The 24,311-nt window shown below is 43.9% G+C and overlaps 1 protein-coding gene across 5 annotated transcripts in view; it reads right to left on the reverse strand.

The window, feature by feature from the left end:
• FARP1 (FERM, ARH/RhoGEF and pleckstrin domain protein 1) overlaps positions 1 to 24,311 on the reverse strand; it is a 210,004-nt gene that overhangs the window by 5,353 nt on the left and 180,340 nt on the right. For all 5 annotated transcript variants that reach the window (XM_035557026.2, XM_035557029.1, XM_035557024.1 and 2 more), the window contains exons 16-24: positions 23,118 to 23,251; positions 12,013 to 12,094; positions 9,103 to 9,340; positions 7,192 to 7,322; positions 4,353 to 4,421; positions 2,328 to 2,417; positions 1,330 to 1,412; positions 853 to 965; positions 207 to 370 (exon numbers count right to left, since the gene is read on the reverse strand). In XM_035557026.2, the coding sequence (XP_035412919.1) occupies positions 207 to 370; positions 853 to 965; positions 1,330 to 1,412; positions 2,328 to 2,417; positions 4,353 to 4,421; positions 7,192 to 7,322; positions 9,103 to 9,340; positions 12,013 to 12,094; positions 23,118 to 23,251 (1,104 nt within the window). The remainder of the gene's footprint in view (positions 1 to 206; positions 371 to 852; positions 966 to 1,329; positions 1,413 to 2,327; positions 2,418 to 4,352; positions 4,422 to 7,191; positions 7,323 to 9,102; positions 9,341 to 12,012; positions 12,095 to 23,117; positions 23,252 to 24,311) is intronic.

Raw genomic sequence — 24,311 nt, forward strand, 5'->3', positions numbered from 1 at the left:
AGATGCACTGAGGGATTGAAAAGTGTGTGCCTTGACTGAGGGCTTGTGCCATCGTTTGAGGGTACGGGAGTCAGTTTCACAGGTGTGCCTGGAACATCCCCGAGAGGAAAGAGCGGAATAGCGCACTTATTGAGGAGGAGCAAAAAGGAAATTGTCATTCAAGAGCACATCTGGAGCTGCAGTTCAGATTGTTCTGAGGCAGATACCTCCACAGCAATACTAAAGTCGATCATTGAAACACTGGTATTTCTGTGCCAGCAGACGTGCACCGTAGTGTTGCCACGGTGTGGTGACTGACGTTCGAGTGAGGTGCGGGATGCACTGAGATCGTCCTCAGATTCCTGGTCTACAGTAGTTTCATCAGGAGACTCTATGAAATGCAGGGAAAAAGCATCTTTCTTCCTCTATGCAACAACATATATAACTGGAAAAATTAAACAAGTAAGTCTGTTCACAATCTTGTGAACTAGTTTCAAAACACACTTTTAGAGACAACTTTGTGCAGATGTTAAGTAGATTATTTTAACGTGTTTCTGCAAGTGTTAGAATCAAAGACCACTATGCTTCATCGGAGCTTTTAATACCTTCCAAGGACAGGCACTGCCCAAGTCTTGTAAAATACTTCCTGAAATCATTATGCTTAAGTCACATCTCTATTCAGTGAAACTTTCTGCTAACATCAACAAAAACATTACAATGGTACATACATAAATATATATATATAAATATATATAAATCACTTCAAATGTATCAATTTGACTTGTGGCCAGCATGTATCACCACTCTGCATAGAAGCAATCACCGACTATACTGACTAAAATGAACAAAACCTCCTCTCTAGCATTTACTTACTATTGTCAGGTGGGCTACTAGCCAGCAATTCTGGTGCAGGGCCACTGCTTTTCTCTGCCAGGTCTATTGCCATCTGAATGTCCTCAGTCCATTTGTCCATTTCAGAACGGGTACTAACAAGGAAAATTCAGGTTTAAATCGCTTTCATACAGGCTGAAAACAAACTCTAAGAAATAGTCCCACGTTGAACTTGATTTTAATTTAAAGAAACAAATACAGACATGAGATGCTAGCTTTTTCCTAATAATTTAGTTTTGGTTCTGACTTGCACAATTGCAACTCTGTTTTGTCCCATTCACTTTTTTTGGGGTTTGTGTGTGCAAATGACTTTCACAGAAGAATATGCCTTTGAAATTGTTTTAGGAGCAAATCCAAACAAAATGACATCTGGTTACCTACGTGTCCCACTGTGAAAGCCACAAAGAAATATACTTTACAGTTCATCATTAACTGTGTATGTTGTCTCCATCGAATTACCTTGCTGCAACTATGATGGACTGCTGTTGACCTCGAAGTGTTAGACAATGAGGAACCCCCCATTCCTCTTCACTTTCTTCTATCTAAGAGAAAAGTCAACATGCAGTCAGACTATAGGAAGTAATCATATTTCTTAAGCTGAAACAGTGAACTGAACAAGCTTTTACCATTAGGGAAAAGAAACGTGACATGGTCACAAACAACTTTTTGAGCTAGAGAAAAATGGTGGCCTGAAAGGTGAAAAAACATTAAGTTCTGCAATAACCTTTTAAGCCAAAAGCATGGCTTTCTGTCAAAGAAAGGAAGGCAATGGTATTTTTATATGGGAGTGCTTTGGACACTCAGCATAGCACAATACTGCTGTGAACCAGTCATGCCAAATGGACATCAATAATTGAGTAGATTCCTAGAAACGTTAGATAAAACTTGAAGCCTCACCAGTGCTGAGAGAAATTCAGTTACTGTGGTAGTGATCATCTAATTCAATATCAGGAAAACAGTATAAAATAGATATGAGAACATGAGAAGTTCCAATGAAAATAATGGCGAAAATGGAAGTTTTGAAACCACCAAGAACATTTGCTAAATCATATAAGAAGAACTATTACTAGCTATTGGGCCTGAATCGTCTATTTTCCAGAAGAATTGCAAAAGGGCGCAAGGTGACATATTGCTGCCTGCAGTTTCCCACTACCTTGGCTTTAAGATAAATAGACAGAAACACTAGGAAACATTTTTTCATGGGATTGAAATTGCCACTAGTGATTACTTGCCTCATACAGTGTTTCTATTAGCAATTGGTTATGAATCACTTGTAAGAATCATGGTTAAATTTATGGTCTGAAAAAATAGAGGAAAAAAACCACACAACTACAACTTCTCTGAATCAGAGAACAACCCTTTGCTACTGCTCTCGCTCCAGCAGAAACTGAGCAAGCAATAAAGATGGGACCTTAAATAACCATTTAAGCATGAATCCAACCTCTTATTATACTTACTGTCATGCCATACAGTGGCAGATGCCCATGGACTTTAAACTGATTTGATGCTGTCAGGCCTCTACTTGTGTACAACAAAATATCATTAAACTAAAAAGCAAGAATAAGCATTATTAGAATTATGTTGGCACACGGAGAAAAATATCAGAATAGTAAATACAAGAAAACTATCCAGTACTGGCAGTCCTAATGCAAGAATCCAAAATACTGGCTTCTACAATATCCCTTGTATTATCCCTAATACCTAGTACTATCATCTTTTACTATCCCTGCCTTCCTTCCCATCTAGTCTCAGGCACGTTCCTACAGTTTTCCATTTGATACCTTCTAATGATTATTCCCTTAATCATCTCTGGATCAAAATTAACAAGCCACAGCAGTCAAACTACGTAGGACATTTCATAGTCTGGGGCAGTGTGAAACACTGTGTGAAACCCTGTTTCATCAATACTTTATTCTGATTTGTGTGGAAAGGAAGCATGCCCCAAGACAGGTGTGTCCACCTCTACTCTTCAGGTGGTTATCTATTACTCCACATATTTGGAAGGAAGCTGTGAGACCTGTTTAATGTAGGTGACTTTAGGTTAGAAATGTCAAGGTGGAGTGACTGACTATATCTTGATGTGTAGAACTTCCTGCATGTAACAGCAGTTGATAACATGTCAAATGACCACCTGCATTTGGTTGCATGCTGTAAAAAGAACCGTCTATTTTCCCTGGCCATGGGTTAAAAGATGTTCTCAAACATGACTGTTGCATCAAGAGAATCTTACTCTGTAAAGGGAAACAACTCACCACGGAGTTCTGCAACTGAATAGCAATAATTCATGGAGTGATGTGCATTGGCCACTAGAGGGGGATTTGATTTTGCCAATAATTGCACATGTATTTGGAGTCACAGAATACTGATTCAGGCTTTTATTTCCAATAAAGATTCTGGTCCTTGAGGCAGATGACAGACTTCTCCAAGAGTGCGAGCAACTGCCAAAACTGAGATTGATTTGAGTCTAGTCTCAATCTTCAGCATTTTATACAAGTATAATATCAAGGCATCATCTGGTAATGAGAATGGTGGTATGCAAGGAAATATGCACCATATTCATTAGGCTTTCTCTTTAGCACCTTTAAAGCCAGAGCATAATCTTACCAAGGTAAAACTTGGTTACATGTTGGGCTCATTTGGGAGAGTAAATGCTAAGCACCCCATAAAATCTAGCACGCTTGCAAGCTGTTCTATACATCTTCACCTTTTGCACACAAAGAGCCAAGGAAGAGTGTTCCTGTCATGCTGCATTGGCTCTTTAATGTTCTGCCCCATACTACCAGACTGTAAAATCTGTGCACTCTGCTGGGCATCCCAGTCCCCCGGCATCAACGGCTGAGCTGCAGCAGGACTGGGGTCCTGGGAGCAAGTCAGCTTTCCAGGAAGAGAGGAGAAACCATCTGGTCAGCTCTTGTGGATTCCAGACTGGGTGAGATTGCTGTAACCTGAAAATGTTGCGAGTGATGGTGGGAGGAGATAATTTTTCCCAGTGAAAGAGCTTCTAAATGTATCTCCAGTTAAAGGCAGACCCATCAACATGCTAGGCATACCTGGGCTGAAACTGGATGTTTTGTGGAGAAACTTGCTTCTGTAATGTGTTCTGAGAGCATTATGTGGATTATCTTTTATATCACTCAGAGTTATTCTTTATCTTCTTTTCTGGACATGATCACTAACCCTGGTGCCACTTTTCATTTTGTAATGACTCTGCTTATATGTAAGACAATGTTGCTAGGAGGTATTATTTTATCATGGTATTCACAGTGTCATATAAAAATAAGTAGTTTTGTCTTTGTAAGCAGTGACAAAGAGAATATTGGTTTTGGAAAGAAACATATATTCTTAACAAACAGCTAGGTGATGTATTTTGTTGACTTAACCAACTGTTTAAAAATACTTACTGTAATTCACAGTTCCAGTTTGCTTAATAGTTGCCTACAGTTACATTTCAATATATAAAGAAAAACTGCCTTCTTGCTTACCAGAAAGAACATTCGTTGCTGTAAACCTTTTCCGGACAATTTACTAAGACTGCCCAGTCTAATGAACTCCTGTAGGAAGCAAATACAAAACAAATATGTATCTTTTGCCAAAGTGATTATGATTCTTTAGTATGCAAGAATAAATATGACTACTTGGTCATAAGACTGACTTGATTATCAGTCACCAAGATTTTTTATTTTCTTTACTAAATATGTTAAAAATCTTTATAGGGTATTTTCTTTCCATTCTTAACCGTCTTTAGCATCAGCTGCTGGATAGTCTTACACTCATTTCAGGAAAATTCAGCTAAGCAAAATTTTCTGTACCTAACATTGATTCTTTCAGGCAGCTACCTACTTCATCAGTTTTGAATGAGTATTATTCTTAGTACAAATGATATAAATGCTAATGATAAGTTGGTCTGTATGTTACTTATTAGACACTGGTCAGCTTCTGTTGTGTGTACAGCACACACAGCTCTTCACTGAGGTGAAAAATCAGCTGAACAAATCAACAGCAGCAGCAGGAAAGGAGGGAAATTGGTCAGGCAGCGTGAGCTATCCTAGTACAGTCCATGTCAAATAATACAGTGCATTACTTCATATGAAATTGTTTTAAAATGTTTAGGGATGTAATTATCGGAAGAGTATCACAACCAGAACTTTCAAAATGCTGGGATTTCCTGGATTTATTGTGATCTATAACATAACGCTACCGTACACATACCTGAACCCCATCAAAACATAATTTTTCAGTCACTCCCTCCAGCTTCTGCCAAGAGGTTTATATTTATTTATTAGTCTTTTGAAGGTCATTCTACTCATATTGTGCATGTAAAAGGCATATAAAGCATCAGAATCACCTGCAGCTTAGCAATAAATTAGCCGTAGAAGATTGATCTGGTCAGAGAGATGCTCCAGTTGCCTTAGGGTTGCTGTGACATGTCCAGCCCCCTACCCACATTAAGTTAGGGCTAAGGGGTGGAAAAAGTGCCTAGAGAAGGTTATTCCTTCTGTCACATCAAGCTCATGGTACCAGAGAGGCCACTGGAAGCTGCTGCTGGCCACCACATAATATTAATTACAACTACTATTTATGTAGTACTACCTCATGGTCAGTACTACTAGGCCTAGCTCCACCAGGGCAAGCACTGTGCAAACCCACAGAAGAGCTCCAGGCCATCACCATCTGCAAGCAGAACCAACCGTGGGATGCTTTAATATCCAATATGCGAACCAGGCTGGTGGCTGCAGAGACTGGGGCAACGTGAAGACGATCGTTACCCAAAGCCACCTTTAGGACAGCCGAACCTCAGGCCTAGCACGAGAGGCCTCCTCAGAGGTTCTCCTCCGAGATGTGGCACTGGGCCACCTCTGGGTAACACATAGGCATCATCAGCACTGCTCAGCAGCATCTGCCTTCCAGGCTGAGTGGCCAAAGGGCTGGAAAGCAGCAACGTCTTGGGCATCCGCCAGAGCGTGGCAGCCAAAACCTTTCGCCTTGGCAGGCAAACAGCCTCTGCCCCCCGTCTGCCGCCTTCTTGAACTTCCTACGAGAGGAAGACAGCTCTGTCTTTAAATAGAATAGGGCAGCAGAAACAACCGGTGACAGCATTTAATTTCATGTGATGGAGGATACACAGGCTGGGAAGCGTCCTGAGGGGCTTGCCAGGGACGTGCATGGTCTGTGGATCACTGGAAAGAAGCATGAGCCACAGTGGCTGCTGGAGGGATGGGGAGGAGGCGAAGTGAGAGGGTGGGGGACTGCGACAAATTGAGAAATACCCGTGCTCAGCTCCACTTCAACCCCCTTATCTAAAATGTTTTAATCCTTAAACGAACAAGAGCACATAGAGGCCAGAAAGCTGCCTCTCTGCCAGGAGCCCGTGGTGGCTCTAGGCACGGACACGGCTCTGCAAGCAGACCCTGGGCTGGATGGCCAGGCTGCAGGGCACATTCAGGCACTGCCGTACTTGCAATCCAATCCAAAACTCATCTTTTATTCCTAGCTGTTTCCCAGAAATGTATGAGGGGCAAGAACAGTCTAGCGATACATTTTCTGTTGCCACAAGCAGTGCCTTTGTGTATTATGCACAGGAGTAGGGAAATAAGGAAGAAATCACTTCTACAAGACAACTCTCAAGCTTGCACGCACGGATACGTGTACATGGAAAAGCAGAAAAGGTTACAAATTCTGCAGAGGGTCATTTATTCTGAAATAAGCCTGTGTTTTAAAAAAGCATGGCAAGTAAGGAAGAGATATCCTCATTCCTATAACATAATTAAAAGTATTTACTTAAGGCAACACTGTCTCAAAAAACACTGCCTAACATTACATGTAGGACTAAAGAGACTGCTTGTCCCCAGGGCCACGAGTTTCAAAGCCAGGCATGGTGAGCAGGCTGAAGGTCCTCCAGCACAAATGTCTTGCTTTCCTTTAATCTGCTATACTCTAGCACTGAGGATTGAAAAAAAAAAAAAAAGGGCAGAAAGAAATGAGGAAACGTGCAACTGCTCACGCTCTGAATGCTGCGATAAATATTACATTTTTACTGCCTCTTGTAATAGATGTTTGGAATTGCCTACAACCATCCAAATCTATACATAAGATAAACCTAATAACATCAGTAAAAAAATAATAAGGATGATTGCTTCTTCCCATTTTAAAGGCCGCTGTTTTCTATGGTATTATTATGTTTACATTTGATAGCTTTTTGTGAGAAAAAAAGGCTCATATGAGGAAAGGCAATTTCACAGATGCTCAAAAAAAATCAAATTTCTAAAATATACCTAATGCTTTGAAATGATATCAAACCTTGGTCACAATTCTGTTACTTACCCGTCCTGGGATCACCAGATTGTCTATGCCTATCAAGTCTTTCTTGAGTTCATGCAGCTTCTGGAAGTTCTCCATCTTTATCATATTGCTGTGGAGCTGAGCCACCATTTCAGAAATCTCAGCCAAAGCAGCTAGATAACAAAACCGTGAAATGCTTATTATAAACTTACAAGGATGTTCAAAAAGAAAGACTTTTGTCTGCAGCAAGCAATTCATGAACATCACCTTCCCTGTGACACCCTTTTCCTTCACAGAGTAATAAACCTGCTTGGGCAGACTAAAACCCACACAAACTCTGAACATCATCTTACTAAGGATGGAGTGTTGTAACGAAAAGACAGTCAGTTTCTTGCTCTATTTTAGCTACAGAAACTTTGTAGGAATAGTTGAGTCAATTCATGGCACCAGTCAAAAGATTCTACTGAAGTATTTAACTCAGGGAACTGGGCTGAAAATCACTTTATCTTTTCTGGGGGACCAGCGCACAGACTTGCTCCCTGTGCTATCATGTACATGAGCACCTGGATACACCTGAACAGACAGGCAGTCTCTGAATGGGCTGAATACAATCTTTGACTGAGGTTAGTACTGGAAGAGGAGTTACAGCCCTCTGCATTTAAAAAATACAGCTAATGGCACAGTAACAGTGGTTCCTCCTTCTTGTATCGTTGCTCAGAGCACAGTTTATCCACACATTAACAAAAGACCTGTATTCTCTGCTGCCTGGCACTTGGCGGGATTCACATCCACATCTCCCCTTTTCTTGCTGCCTTTACACCCTGACCTTTAACTAAAATCTGCAAGCACCTTAGTAAAAGACTGTGCTCCCAGAGCGACGGTGTCCCCAAGTCACACTGTCCCTTTTCACCTTTGAATCCTGTGTTAGTGTCCATTTCAAAAGTGGAGCAGAAATCAAACCTCGATGGTTGGTGCACTCTGCGGGGAGGTGGGAAAGAGCACATCACCCTCACCACACAGCCTTGGCTAAGAGGCATGAAGGCACTACTCGCTGTACTCCTTGAGATCTTTCAGGCAGCAGCTACGTTTAGGCAAACATCTGTGTCATGCAGTGCCACAGACCTCTGTGGCATTTCCTATCGCCATAGGTCAAGTTACCTCCCTATTTTGTGTACCGCCTCCTGCGGGTCTTGTTGCAGGGAACTCAGGCAGCCAGCTCAGCTAACACCGTAGAGCTTGGGGCAGCCATCCTGGGCACTGTCCCCTGCCCATTCCTTCTGTGGATCTGCCCTGAGTGCTAACAGTATGGATAACATAGGTATCATTAAATTTAGACAGCTTACAATGGGGAGGAGGAAGGGTACATGAAAGGAGGAAAGCAAATCATTGAAAAGAAATAGCAAGCAGTGACCTCAGACTACAGGAAGAAAAATTCTTCACATTTGGAAAAAAAAAACCACACATGTTGGCAGCTTTGAGTTCTTGAAACAAATCATGGAAGTGGTAATAGAACAAAATGTATGTCTGGAAAAATAATACTCTCCTTAAGACATAACAACAGCCACTGCACAGGGTCAGATCAAGGGTTCACCTGCCAACACTTTGTGTTCCCAGCAGATATCTAGGGAAAGCTGGCAAGCACAAGGCAAGCACATCTGGTGTGTCTCCTGTGTTCTCTCCCGACCTCCCGACTGTTTTCAGCTCAAGAGACTTCCTGAACTGCATGTCATTTCTGCATATTTAATAACCCCCAGCAGCCTTCTCTTCCAAATGTTTGTCCAGAGCGTGCCATAATGTGTATACAAGGACAACCTTAGTCCTACCTCTTCTAGTCTTCTGAGTGCTTGATTTTGCAACTCTTTGAATGTAGGCTTACTTTTTTTGGGGTTTAGTTTGCACATTCACCTCTAACATTCCCCAGCTCCAGGAACTAATGTCTTCTCCCTCACTTACCTCTTGAATCCCTGAAGTCTACGTGGGCTGGTGGGTAATGTTTGCAAAGCCTCTCCATTATCTGCTTGTAGTGCATAAGCCTGTGTAAAGGCCTGAGAAGAAAGGTATTGAGAGGCAAGTAGCAGACTTTCTGTAGCTCGAAGTCCCTGCAAAAGGTCTCCAGCTTGCGAGAGTTCTTGATCCCATTCTCCAACTCCATTAAAATCTCATTGTGCTTCCACAGGTGAATTGTCAATTGCTTATAGGCACAAAGAAAGAACAAGCACATGGCAGAGCTATTAGCAAACACGGTGAGATGTGACTCATAAACATTGATCCCAAACCTGTACCAATAAAAAATCCAACTATCACAGCAGCTGGGATTTTGCAAGCGGAATCGCTGTGCAATATAGTGCCTCTGATATGCACTTGAAAAGAAATGTCATTACTAATGAGGTGTACACCCCCCCCCCCCGACCCTGCTTTCACTGTAAGACAAAAGTACATGAGTGAACAAAGCTAACAGTCTCGCGTCAGGGAGAAGTCCAAAGGCAAGGAGATGACATAAACATAGCTCGTGCAAGCTGGAGCAACAGGGAGAGAGAGGAATCCAGTGCCAGAAACAAAATAGGATTTTGTAGGAGGATGAAGGCATTTAAGTGCCCCAGATCACTTAGGTGGTTTTGGAGAATTGAGATGTAGGCAACTGGACTTCTGGCTTCTGTTTCCCTGTTATTAATGAGAAGCTGCATCTCCTGGGAACCTGAACAGACACACAAATACAGTTCTCCAGCAGAAATGGCTATGTTAGAGTCCTTCATGCTTGGATTACGTCCTCTTCTACTAAGTGCAGTCTCTAAAATGATCCCACTGGTAGTGGGAGAGTTATGCACCAGCAAGTGAATGAGGTTTGCATGAAACATGTAACTTCACTTAGGCCCCAGAATCATGGTTCGTTCATGGGTCTCATCTAAAACAATTCAGCAGTATTTTATTGAACAATTAACGTAGGGGTTTTGTTTGTGTTTTACAGAAGGTGACCTGAATCTTCAGGATGCACAGAGCTTCTCTGAGCAGCCAAATAGGGTCTCCAAACACCTGGTAAAATATTAACCAGCAACAAATCAAAATCGAATGTGTATATTGAATGGACTTCAGAAGACAGTTTGGCTTAATCTAGAGCTTGTGATTTTGACACATTTCCAATCAACTCCCTCTCCCTGCGATATGTGACATCTTCACCAGAAACACGACTTCCCTGCAGTCTTCACTTCATCCCTAGGCTACGTATTTGTCCTACAGGCCTGCAGCTCTGACAGCAGGCAAAGACACCGCAGACCCCTGGGAGCAGTACAGAGGCTGCCCATTAATTACTTGACTTCTCTCCTAAGTTAATTAAACAAGGAGTGTCAGTTTTCAGATCTCATGATAAAGACGTAGAGTTTTAACTAATTTTATCGTTTCCTATGCAGTTCCTTAAGTCAAACTGGGTTTTGCCTCCTTTCTCTGCGTATCTGTTGTTATCAGCAGTGGTGATAGTGATTTGCTTATCGAAGCAAATGGAACAAAATCCTCTAATGGGAAAGGGAGAACAGCAAAGGTGAAAGCACACCAATGGGTCTAAGTTACAGTGAGGTTGTATACTGTCTTTGGGCTAGTGCCACTGAAGGACTTGCAGGCAGTGAAGGACAAAATTTAATGTTGCAAGGTACTGAGAGCAGAAGGACAATGTGCCAGAAGCAAACTGAGACTCCAAAAACTTTGTGAAGAGGTGTGGCCCTTTAGAGGGGAGGACTGGGGGTAGAAAAGTCCCCCTGCATTTCTTCCAATGCATCTGAATTGTGTCTTGAGGGGAAAAAACTGTTCCTGCTACTGCAGAAAGGGTAAGACTGCTTTACTGGTGACACAGCCACCTATGTGCTGGGGACTGTGAATCAAGGCTTCTACATTCTCTTTTTTCCCACTTGCTCTGTAATTGCTTCCATGCCACTTAACCTCCCTGCACATCCGTCTGTCCTTCTGAAAGATGAGCTCGATACTAACTACCATCTGAGGAGAGCCATAAAGTCCAAACTGCCCTTTCCTCCAGCCAAGGACTCAAGGCTGCTGAACGCACAAGTGGCAGGTCACCAGGGAAGGATTTATCCCGTAGTTTGGAAAGCACTTGGAGGTCCACATGCCGAACGTGTAGTGCTGTCCTTTGCCAGACACTGAAGGGCAGACTGGATGCACAGACACATTAATAAGGTGAGCTGTGTGTTATCTGTCCATACTGTAAGAGTCCATAGGGCTCCTGTGCCTGCCTTCCACGCAGTTTGTTCCAGCTATTGGCAGTGCCTGGCTTCACAAATGCTGCTCCAGGCAGACCAAGAGTGGAAGCACAGCCCGCAGAACATTATGTTTCGATTTACTGCTCATACACATATTTTTGCTTTCAGCTTTAAAGCAGTTACTCATTTAAAAATCTTCCATCTAACTTGGCACCGTAGCGCACAAGTAGAAGTTTCCCAAATCAAATCAAGATCCAGGTTCCAGTCACTGCTCCTGCAATATTTTAACATTTTTATTTGCATGCACAAGTAGGCACAGTTGGCTTTTGAACGATCTCTTCGGAAATAAAAATCCTGATGTTTTGTCTCTTTATTTGAAAGAATAAAGAACTGGAAGTGAAATGTTCCTGAACTTTTGTGTTTATCGCTTGTAAATTTGGAGAGGGGGTTGAGGAAAGGGGCTGTGCAATTTAATGTCGTCTTGCAATTCTACAATCTCGGTGTTCACCCAGCACTTGATATCTCATCAAAGGAAACTCGTATAGCATAAGCTTTGATTAAAATTGGCGAAAACCAGCACAATAGGCAACATCACATGAAAACAAAATGCAGCCTAATTCTAATCCATGTCAAAGCGTAATGGTTATAGGATCATTCCTACCTTCATGCTCTGGATGTTCTTTAGCATAACATCCCCGATTCTTTGGTAATCTCCTTTAATGTGAGCATTAGAGCGGCCTTCCCTGTCAGCAACAGAAAGATCACACACTTCAGTCAGGCAAAATAATCACTTACACAGAAAGGAACTCAATAGCTCATTTCTTTCAAAACCCTAACCCTCGTGCTCCTTGGCTCAGGAGCGTGCGAGGCATCTTCCTGATGGATGCGTGACTCCCAGGGACGGCTGGCTCTTCACCCAGCCTGGCTTGCACTCCTGACAATAGCGAGGGCAGGCACTTAACAGAAGGATTAGACCTTTAAAGAAAATTGCCAGGGTTTTTAAACACACTAGAGGAGGCTGGAAATGCCTTGAGAAAAAGACATCAAAACGCCGTTGCGATACATGGGCTTAGAGCAGAAGGACGATGCTGTTAGGAAACAAGAACTGCACCCCAAAACAGGAGGCTCCTGCTCTGAAAAGCTTTCTGCTTGTGCAAGGGACAGTGGGGAAAAAATAATCTGCCCAGCATCTGGGTTTGACTCATCAGTGTTACATACTGGCAGAGAACTGACTTTCAGTATGTCACTTTTGGTATGAAGACTGCAAACTGCTCCCTTCCCACCCAGCCAGCTGCACTTGGGTGGGTGCTCCCTTTGGGAGAAGCCCAACTTCTGATAAAAAGATGTTTCTGCTTCTAAGCCCATGTGCGAGACAGGCAGGATGTCACATGCTGGATGAGTCCAAACACATCATTTAGAGAACACCAGAGGAAAAAAATCATGAATATGAGAACCTAACTGGTACAGATCTGTTCCAATTAAGTTCGATTTTCAAAAGAAAGTCAGTAGGGGGGTGAGAGGAGAAGCACTGCTCCCCTCCCCTTTCCAACTGCTAATACTGCATCCAAGGTTCCTGCAGGGTGGCTTTTTTTCAAGCTGTCCTCAACTTTGTTTTAAATCCAGTGCAATTCCCACATCTGCTTATTAGGAGACAGATCTATAGACAGAGCAATTGCAATTTGGACAAAGAAATGCACTTACCTTGGAAGAGGGCAGAAATATAAGCAACTTCTCCATGAGCCCAAGAATAACAGAACCTCTGTTTTGTGTTACCGCTAATGGATATATTGCTTTTCACTCATTTGCAGTAGTTTACTCTTTCAAGAAAATTCTGTGTGCAGTGAAGGAATAAATGGACAACCAGATGGTAAATCCCTGCCTTCCTCAGTAGCAGCAATTTAGCCAGAGAAGTCCCACACTCACCAAATCACAGAATGTGATTTGCAGCTGTTGTTAGGATATACTTTCCACTGGTAAGACCCATGGAAAATACATATATATATGTATTAAATCTCTACATTATTGCATGAATAGACATATTCGGACGTATTTTGTTTTGTGAAGATAGACATGGTTATGTTCATGCTGGATAACCTCTCCGCATACTTTTCTAACTGGGAAATGCAGAGGGCACGGATCATGAATGCTACATAGAAACATCCTCCACTTTCTTTCCACAAAGGGTCTCAGCTGATAAACAAGGGATTGTTCCTTGTTCATTTGAACAATATCCAGTGTCATAGGCTGCCTTTAATTATTTTCTATTGTGTTAAGTCTCTCAGGCACTCACACGGCTATTTAAGTAAGAAAAATACAGCTCTCCGTAAGACTTTTTATGTTTTTCTGAAACCAAAGGCTACACTGGGGTAGGAAGTCAGGCTGTGTCAATGGTAGCTGCAATTAGCATTGCCAATTTTGCGAAAGCACTACATTAAATAAACGCTGCCATGGTCAAAACTATGAAAGATAAACCTAAGAAAGGGTCTGTACTGCCAGGAACAACAGAGGTATGTATGTATGGACATTACAAGGCTACAGTTTCTGAATTACCTGAGGACAAAAGCCCAGTTTCTCTCTCCACGAAGCTTCTGTCAGCCCCCCCGTACTGCTCCCTCCCTTCCCCTTCCCCCATGTCCTCTCCATCCAGCAGCTCTCCCCACCGGGCTTTCCTCCGAGAGGCTGTAAATAAAACTTTCCAGCCTCTAATGCACTGCTCAAAGTGGCACATATCAAAGTGCCCCCGACCGAAAACCACAACCATTTGAAGTCCAAGGCAGTAGCACTGCGCTGGTGGGAAGCGAGTGGAAGCAGCCCTCCGCCCGTGCAGCCAGCAGGCAGCATCCCATCCCGAACGGTTCACGCTGAGCATTTGCACACAATCCCAGAAACGTCAAAGCCAGATGAATCTGTGCTGCTGCCAGGAACGACGTGGTGTTCGGTAATTATCTCTAGGAGAATTCTTGCTTTATGCGTTATTCTCTGACTCTCTGGCATTGCCTCGGCCCTTTTTTATGTCTTTCCGTTTGATTTAATCTAATGGAGTTCAGCAGTTTGGTACCTTTCTGTTGTAGTGCCAAGATAAATATTAAAGGCATCATCGCAGGCTGTTATTTTTAAATAGAAAATTGCTTTTCTGATCTCAAGGCTACACATCAGTTGGCTGAAATACTCCTTGCCAAGCTTGTATCCACCAGCTAGCTACTCGACGGCTGACCCCGAGCCTACTGAAGTCACAGTGAGTGCTTCCACTGACTTTGTGAACTTCAGCTAATATTTAGTGCGGTTGCTCGTTGAACAGTCGGGTCCTTATTTCCTAAAAGTTGACCCCCTGGCCCCTCTTCAGCTCAGCCAGCACTGGCTGCTTGCACAGCATCTCATCACGTCAGCCACACACACGGCATCAGGAACATTCCCCTTCATTAGCTTCTGCCCAAGGCCGCCTTTTTTTTTTTTTTTTTTTTTTTTAACAGTTCGTGGGTTTTTACATCTTGCTCAGCATCTTGCCAGAGAGACAAAGAGGGAGAGAAGAGGGATCCCCAAAATCAACAGCCTCTCTCCAGCAGCTGGCTGAATCATAGCAGCCAGGCCAGCAGAGGTAACCTGTGCTATAGGCAGATGAGTACTGCTGGAAGAGGTAAAACCCTAAGAAAATCCAGAAATGTGATGGCCAGGCACCACCCCTCATTCCAACCATTCTCCCTGCTTGATTCTTTATTTCCACACAAATGCTGCCCCTTGCAACAGAGATGCTTTTCCCACTGGGGATGACGCATACGTACATGGGCTGTGATGCAGAGCAGAAGGGCGGAAAGCTAAAGCTAGGCGTGGGGCCAGGAGGGCAGGAACAGGATGGATTCACATCTACCTCCTAAAACCCGTCCTCCACTCCACCCCAGCTCTCTGCCTCGACTCCGCAGCAATCCCTACACTACATCACTCTTTTCCCCAGCTCCTCTACATGCAAATCCCAAATAAATAAGAAAAAAAGAACCTCCCCTGCCCAAAGAGCATCCAAACACACAGACGATTGAAAAAAACAAACACCCAACCCATCAGATGGTGTCTTACTACTTTGGAAGCCCAAAGCACAGAAGCAGAGAAGAGAGCTCTCCCTGCGGGGTATGTTTTGAATAACAACACTCAGCTTGCTGAGGGGGAAGAAGCTGCTTATTTGTTGTGCATCGATGGCTGAATCGTTCTTACTCCTTGTCTTCATGGGTCACTGTTTGGACACGATGCCTATCTGCCAGTGACAAGCGACAGCTCAGGGAATAGATTCCCACAAATTTTCATCAAGGGCTGATCCTACAGAAAATGCAGAAGCTGTTTTCCCCACACATTATGTGCTCTTGCTCCATTTAGTGTGGGGAGGTCTAATGCTACTGAAAATTAGGCTGAATAGTGGAGATACTGTTCTATAATAAGCTCATTTCCCACTTGTCTACAAACAGTCCCTTCCTTTTTAACATAACACAAGTGTACAATTGCAAGCAAAGAGGAGGTGACCGACTTTTTACCTGGTAAGAAACTCAGAAAGTACCTTATATAATACTAAAAAAGGCCACCAGAACCTATGCAAGCAGCTATGTTGGATTTTCCAATTATGCAAGCTACTCAGTGCACATCACTGAAAAATGAATGAAAGGATATCTCGGGTCAGCCCATACTATCCTCAGCCCTCCACAAATGCCAGTAGAAGGCACAAAAATCCGATGGGGGTGGTGGCAAGGCAAAGGAGGGAAAGGTATCTCAATGCAGATTTCTTTCCAGGTCAACATAAAAACATAAAATTGCAGCCTTTCAATTGGAGAAAATAAAAGAAAAAAAAAAAAGCAGTTGCAGCAAATGATATTTGAGTGTGTGACCTTCTGTTACAGGCTTAGGAATAGCATCTCCCTCCTGGGTACTACAGCTCATCTTTAAGCACTTAGATCCTTTGGACATTTTAAGAGCACTACTAACCACAGTTCTAGTATTAAGCAATACCTTAAACATTCCCCACTGAAACTACCTTTTCCGTAAGACAAACATTTTGCAGGTGAAATACACGAGTCAGTAAAAGCAAAACACCCTCTTCCTCTCTCACAGTGCTTATTATGCAGTGCCTCTCAGCACCCTGCCCATTAGAGATACTGCTGCAGTTGTCCTTCCAGGCAGTAAGTGTTGCAGGGACACTGTTCAGAGCAGAGGACATGTACTGCTGAAGCCACCAGAGCTACCCAGAGCCCCACCAAGCCTTAGGGAAGCTATCCCTGTTGTGGGAGAAACCCAATCCACATCAAGTATGCTTTGCAATGCTTTTAAGCAGGAAGAGATCAGAGCAAGAAACACCTTGGCATGGACACCTGTACTGAGAACACCATGACATTGTGGCTGAGAAGAGAACAGAGAAGCTGTGGATGCCCCATCCCTGGAAGTGTTCAAGGCCATGCTGGATGGGGCTTTGGGCAACCTGGTCTGGTGGGAGGTGTCCCTGCCCATGGCAGGGGGTTGGAACTGGGTGATCTTTAAGGTCCCTTCCAATCCAAACCATTCTGTGATACCATGATTATGTGATTTCTCACCCTGCAGTGGCCCCTCCACAGAGGTGATCCTGGGCGCATCCCAGTTGGGAGGTCCACTGAAATGACCCTAACAGGGCTCTGGGTGCGACTAATCAGGGACTGGTTATTCCTTTCCCATCACTTCAAACACATTTGGGTGTAGCAGATCTCTAATCTCCAGATGTACCCAAAAATGACTTCAGTAACACAAATTGTCTCCTTAAAATGGAGTTAAATGCACCAAGGCCTACTTAGTGTCACCAGGACTTTGTCTCAGGACTCCACATGGTGTGACCATGAGATTTGTACCCCAAATACATACCTCCTCGCACACCTTGTAAGACATTTCCAAACCTGTGCATTCCCAGACAAGCCACCACCAGACATGAGGAACCAGCTGAATTGTTAGCACTCGAGAAGGAACTGCATTTGAGAAGGCAGATAGAAAAGCTGCATTTGAGAAGGCAGATAAGGATTGCAGCTTTGTTTACACAAACCGTTTATCAGGCTGTTCTTCCTGACCACAAGTGCTATTTCCCAAACAAAAAATGGTTAATAAATCAGCATTTAGCTCATCTGCCTAACACCTCTCTGAGTGCTTTTTATTACAGGTTTTCAAACTGGCTCCCATGAATCCTCAATCAGGACTCAGAAAGCCTCCTCCTTTCATATGCTAAGATCTAAGAGCTTTCTTGCAAATTGCCAGGCACACATTTCACAGCCACATCTGGCAGAACTGAGTAGCAGCAGCTTTCCTCAGAAGTGCCTTCGAACAGGGAGTCAAATCATCGGCTTCCTGGTGAGAAGATGAGTCTGCCTACATTTCTTGAAAGTACGTAATGCTTTTTCTTTCCAGCACATGGATAAGTCCCAAAACACCAATTCACACTTCTTAATAGGGCTTCCTGGGGTAGAAATGGCTATACTGGCTTGCCCTGGCATTGCTCTCTGCAGTGCCTTAGTGATCGACTGAGGGGGGAAAATTTATGGCTCTCCATTTGCCTCCTCCTATCAGAAATGTCAGAAATTTCTGTCAGAAACCAGTGTGGAAACCCGAAATACAAACACTTAAATGGGTGTGGAAAAATGAGCTCAATCTTTTGGCTGGAAAACATAGCTTGTGATCGCCCAAATGACAAGGCTATTAGACAGCTTACATAAATGAAGGAGCAGAGTGACTGACTTCTTGGATTCAGCTGGGCAGATGCTAATGGAGCATGCCACGCTCTGTCTGCACTGTGCAAACCTCTTCCTCCTTACCAAAAATTCTCTCAGGACCCTGAAAAACAGGAGCCAGCTTTAAGATGCTGCGATATTGCTCCCATATGGTGTACCAAAAAGGGTTGGGAACTCCTGGCCTTGCACCCAGAACCTTGCTGAGGGGCAACCTGGCCGAGGAGTCCCGGTACCCAGTACCAGAGTGCCTGATGCTCTCCTCCTGGCTCGTGCTAACAGGACAGGCTCACACTAACAGGACAGGCTCACATGCACCGTTCTCTCCCACCTCAAGTGGCTGCCTGATCCTTTTCCCTCTTCTTCCTCCCCTGCTGCACAAGCAGGCAGAGCCCCGTGCCTGCCTGCCTCCATCCACCAAGGCCATCCTTCCTGTCCTTGAGGCACAGGGCCTCGGGTGGGTATTGTCACTCAGTCCAGGAACATGGTCAGTGCCATCAACAGAGGGCTTGGCACAGCTGGGGCAACTGATGGGATTCCTGGGATGCTTCACTGAGCTGGTAGCAGCACAGCACAGGGATCAGGCTTCCCACGCAGGTGGGAAACACTGGCCACAGCATGCTGTTGCTGATCTTGTGATGCCACACAGTAAAATCGCTGTGAATCGGCTCAGTTTCATGGCCAGAACCTCTGGCTGTGAAAAATGCAGTAAATTCCAATTTTCTGCAGTTGGCTATTGGTGTCAGCATCAATTCACATCTTGTTAAAAAACTTTCTCACTAAGATCTGCTGCTCTTAGGAAATGTAGTATGAAAAATGGGTGGGTTGTGTAAAGAAACAAATCAGACCTGCTAGAATCTATAACTGGGTCAAAGGGTTTCTAGCCCTTCAGATGTTCAGTAGCAAACGATCTGCCTCCGAAGGCAGATTCAAACAGTTCAGAAGCCTTCAAGCAAGCCAGAAATGCTTTCAATAATGTGCACAATCTGAGCTTCTTTGAGCCAAGTACTAAAAGTTTATAGGTGTTTAAATAAATTAAAACCACAGAGTCATCACCAATGGTTACGAGTGGTCTTCCCCTTGCCTTGGTCCCTTCACAGCCCTTTTACAGAGCACCATCTTCAGTTCGATCCAAGCCAGAGGAAGCAGGCTGAACTGCTATTTATCACAGAGCTGATAAAAACCAGCATCCTACTCACCAGGGGAAAACAGATTGCTCACGGTGGATGGAGGCTTTTCCTCTCAGAGGAGCTCCCACAACACACCTGAGTAGTTAGGGGCTTTCAGGAGCCTGAAGTCTACAATGCATTCATCCAAAGGTCCTTTTTTTTTTTTTTTTTTGTAGGACATGCTGCCACCCTCTGATGAATGCAGAGCACGCTTGTGTCTCACCTTCATTCCCCGCTACCTGGAAATCTAAAAGAGCTGACGCGCAAAATTCAGGTATGAGTTGGCGTGAATCCTGACAGCCCCTGACTGCAGCAGTGCCACGGAGCTCGGTGGCAGCCAGGCTCACAAGGACCTATACCCTACCTCTAGTGGCTGGGCAGTGCTCTGCGCTGTGGTGGTGAAATGTGTTGAAGTCCACTGCCTCAGAAATACCTAGGGCCAAAGATCGGTACAATCATGACAGCACAGGCATTGAGCTAAGTGACCTTGACCATGCTGCTGAAGAAATTCCTTACCACATTGCCACCAGCTTGTTCTTCTACACACTGAGGGACAGTTTATTTTTGTCACTCACCGTTTAATTAAACACTAATCTCTATAGGATAGAGTTTATTGCTTGCAACTTATCTCAGCATCTGTGGCACCATACAAAAAACCCAACACCTCCAAAGTAACACCTGCCAGCTAATCCGCCTCCCTTCCAATTTCATATATTCAAATCTTCCAGAACTTTAAAAACAAACATTTACTCTAGGTAAACCCACGCTGCTGGCTGCCAACTGAGTCCAGGTCAGGAGCAGGAACGTGACTGCACTTCCGTCAAACGAATCAGAGCAGCTGATAGAGAATTCACAGCAGCTCTACACTGACTGTGGAAGGACATGCAAGAGCTGATCTGCCAAAGTCAGAGTGAGGTGCCCAGCTGGGACAAAGTTACCTCATCAGAATATTTTTGAATTGCAAAGTAACTTCACAGTAGATCAGTGCTTTGTATTGTAGAAAAACTGCAGTTTTAATATGGTATTAGGAGTCTTAAAGTGAGGTTTCCTGCTCTGTGAAACCATAGCCTCTGGACAAGGAAAAGTTGGAAAACAAAAGGCTTACTCAGCTCTAAAAGAAGCTAACTGAAAAGGGAAAAAAAAAAAAAAGCCTAAATGTTCATTAAGAGTTTCTTTTTCCAGTGACTCTAGTCGAGTTCCTCAGATACCTCACTTCAGCACCTGTGTTTGGGGACCTCACAGCAACTGAGGCTCCAAGGGGGGTGCAGAGTTCTGTCCCTTAAATGCACAAATTGGAAAACACAAGGTTTTATTTGCAGTCTTTGAACCTTTCATGGATTTCAAAAGGAAAAAAAAATGTTCTGCATGGTTCGATTTTCTCTAAAAGTCACCAGATTTGCCTCTCAAGGTCTCTTCTTCTGAAGAAAAGCAAATGAACTGGATTCACACAGCATTAGCAATCATTCGTCATCTCCCCCTTAACACTGTTCCACTTCCTCACTGATGGGGGGCATTTGCAGTTCTGTATCTCAGTTCCTCACAGCACACTGGAGACCACCAAGATCTCTCAAGTGACTGAAGAATGGCTCCATCTTGTTCGTGTCATCTACAGCTGCAAAGTTAGCTGAAAACATTTCACACAAGTTTGTAAAGCCATCTTCCAGTGTGAATCTTGGAAAGAAGCATTGGAAACTGAAAGGCAACATGCCTCAGAGTAACAGGGGTTCTGTGAAATGCACTGTCCGCTTACACGTGCTGCTGTGGGCTCACTTGGCCTCATGTGCACAAGCTCAGAGGCTGTGGTTACCACCAGGCACCCAGGAGTTTGGCAGTTTCTTCATGCTTTGTGTCATATGGCATAGGAAGGCAGACAACAGTCCCGTGTTTCTATTTCAGTACATATCCAGATATGCAGGGCTCAGAGGAAGGTGAGATAGAGAACATATTGCCAAGAAGCATACTGGATAAAAACTATATCCAAGAAATGCACTTACTACCAGGTTTACTCACTCCCCGCCTCTTTCTGTTGTTTGCTCATAGGTTACGTCTCAGTGTGGGTGACAGCTCACCTGAAAGTGAGATACTGGAGTGCCAAAATCATATGGATCAGAGCATCTTTGGCCAAAGTTACATTTGACTGGAAGCTTTCAGAAACTGCACGCTACTTTGGCAATGCGTGAAATGAGTGGGACAACTTCTGCTCCAAACATTTGCCTGTTGCTTCCAGACCCATGTATCAAGGGTATCAATGCAAGTTAAGAAGCCTGGGCAGTCTGACTTCATACCAATCTCTTTTCCACATTACTCTCTATACAAAGTGTGTTTTTCATCAAGCCCTTCTACAGGGAGCTGAATTCAAGTTAGGCACAGTCATTTCTAGCAGCTGTTTCCAAAAGCTGAGATTTGTTCTCTACTCTCTCTACTCTCTAATGCCTAGGGTTAGGCTGTTATTGCAGCATAATTCAATTCTGAAAAACATCCCATCTGAGCAGGAAGTTGGCATCCACCTGTAATAACACCAGCAACCGGAAAGGTATGGAGGGAATCTATTTCAACATGTGCCCTGGGAATCAGCACCCATGAAACTCGCTAGATCAGATTGGTCTGATAGAGAGCAGAACTTGGTCCTTTACGAACTATAAATCTTCCTTTTCTCACCACTTCACCCTTCACCCTCACCCCGACTACTGTTAATCCTACACCATGGGCAGAGAAACAATCACTATTAACAACATTTAAAGGAGGCTTCTTGAAGTACCCACCATAAATATTCCTTACTGAAAAGCAATTAACACCAGCAAGTAAGAATCCTTACTCAATTAAAACAGTAGCAGCCCAATGAAGAAAACGAGATGCAGCCAGGGTTGCTGTGCACCACATGCCTTGGAAGTAAGCTTATGTCAAACATCAACCACGAAGTCCTGGCCAAGGATGTCAGCTCTGAGAGGCAGTCCCCTGCCCCCAGAAAATACCCGCTAATTCTGGAACTGTGCAGGGTGGGTTTGGAAAGCACAAGTCTGCAGCGTGCTGTGTTCTCATTCAGTGACCTAGATCATCACAGTACAAGAGCTAAACTCATCCACTCTAAGATTATGTTCTGCTTTTGTTTTGATTCATTGGTTACACAGGTATTAAACTGATTAGCACTCATCAGGCCTGCCTGCAAGGGCACCCATTCATTGCTTTCACACCACTTTTCCATGGTCACTTTTGTAACTGAGAAGGAAAAGCTGGGTTCCCAGGACTGATAACCCACCATAAAATGCCGACACAGAGCATGACAATCCAGTCCGGACAGGTGTAATCAGAGCAAGGACAGGGCTTCTTTGCGCTGCCTCTGCTCAGACATCACTGGTCAAATGCACTGAGTCTTGCCTGGGCAGAATTACTCAATTCACAGCTATTTCACAAAAATGCCATGTTTTACTGCCACTATTAAGCTAAAGATAAATAAATTTTAGGGTCAATATCCTTTCCTAATACTCTGTCAATTTGTAGAGGGTGCTGTGCACCCTTATTTGACAGAAAGAGGATTTCGTCCTTCACCTCCCCCTCTTTATTACTCATAAGCCTTGCTTGCAGCGTGTTTTTTCAGAAGAGCGGCCATATAGAAACACTGACATTTAGCAAAAGAAAGCTTCATCCGGTGTTACGATCTCATTTACATGTGTCTGTACCTGACTGAGATATCTGAACAATAGAGTTTGTCAAGTAAACACGAACAAAGCATGATTCAATGTATGAAGTCTGTTAATAAATGACATCTGTGGCTTTCACAAATGAATCACAACAATCAAATTACAAAGAATTAGCGAAAAGGGGAGTGCAAAAATGTTAGACTGCATGAAAAAACACTGCTAAGTAACAAAAAACAATCTTACCACAGAGCAAGCCTCTGCTCAATTTCCTTGAGAAAACCGGTGTGAAATTTGTGCAAAGGTTCGAAGTTGGAGAAAATGAGATTTTTCAGTGTTTCGGGCATGCAATCCTCTTTACTCACGGCACTCTGAAACCACTGCAAACAAAAACAGAAGCAAAATTACCAAGCGGGTGGAATGCAGCAGGTATGACCATTTGCTGTCTTTAAGCACCTAACCCAGAATGGAGCTGTTTAGCTGGCACTAGCAATATCACTCAGGCTACCCCAACACTCCTGCATGCTGAACTGGTGCTCGTATCAGTGGTCAGGCCCTGAGTGGGTGAAAAAAAATCTCCCTTCCCCTTGGCCATCAATCATCAAACCTCAAAAATTCTCTTCAAGCCCAAACTGGATTTACAAACATTGTAGGTGCAAGGGTTATTTTCTCGAGAGAATTCTTGCAAACATTCCAGCAAGACCGCAAAATATGCTCTGCATTTTCTTTTGCTGAGTCCTGTCTGAAACCCCTTTGACAGGAGTTGGTACAGCAAACACTTGTGCCCACATTGCTGCTCGCAGATAGAGAAACCATGCGTTTTGCCAAGTGAACAAGGAGGACAGCACATCGCACTCCCAAGATAAGACACGAGGAACAGGGAATAGGAGGGTCAGCGCCAGACACTGTTAAGAGTGCAACAGGCTCCTGATCACTTTTGCTCCATATTCTCTTTATTTGCACTGGGAGACATACAGGTGATGTACAACCAGAGGACTATGGGGCTTGCCAAGGTGGCAGACTATTCTCTTCAACGTGAGAAGAGTACTCCCTCCTTGTTGCCCCAGGGGGTTCCAGCTACCTATGGTTGACTTCCAGCAGGCCCTAGAAGGTTGTTGGGACCATATATAAGTTACAGCAGGCTTGACCCTGCATCAGCTGGTGTTGTCCCAGACCTAGGATAATCCCAAGCCTACCTCTCCCCCACTTTATTTCTGCACTAAGAAGAAAGTTGAAGAACTGCAGAGCTACCAATGCTCATACTTCATGCATGAAACTCTATCTTTTTCAAGGACACTGGCTCCTTGTTCATTCCCAGTGGCCTCCTGGGCCAGAGATCTCAGGGGCACAACTGATGAGTATGATTATCAGCTTAGTTGTATGCCTCTCTTCAAATTTGCCTGCTACAAACATAAAGGGCTGGGTGGCAAGTGGGGGGTT

This window comes from Cygnus atratus, chromosome 1 (assembly GCF_013377495.2).
Source record: "Cygnus atratus isolate AKBS03 ecotype Queensland, Australia chromosome 1, CAtr_DNAZoo_HiC_assembly, whole genome shotgun sequence".
NCBI lineage: Eukaryota > Metazoa > Chordata > Aves > Anseriformes > Anatidae > Cygnus > Cygnus atratus.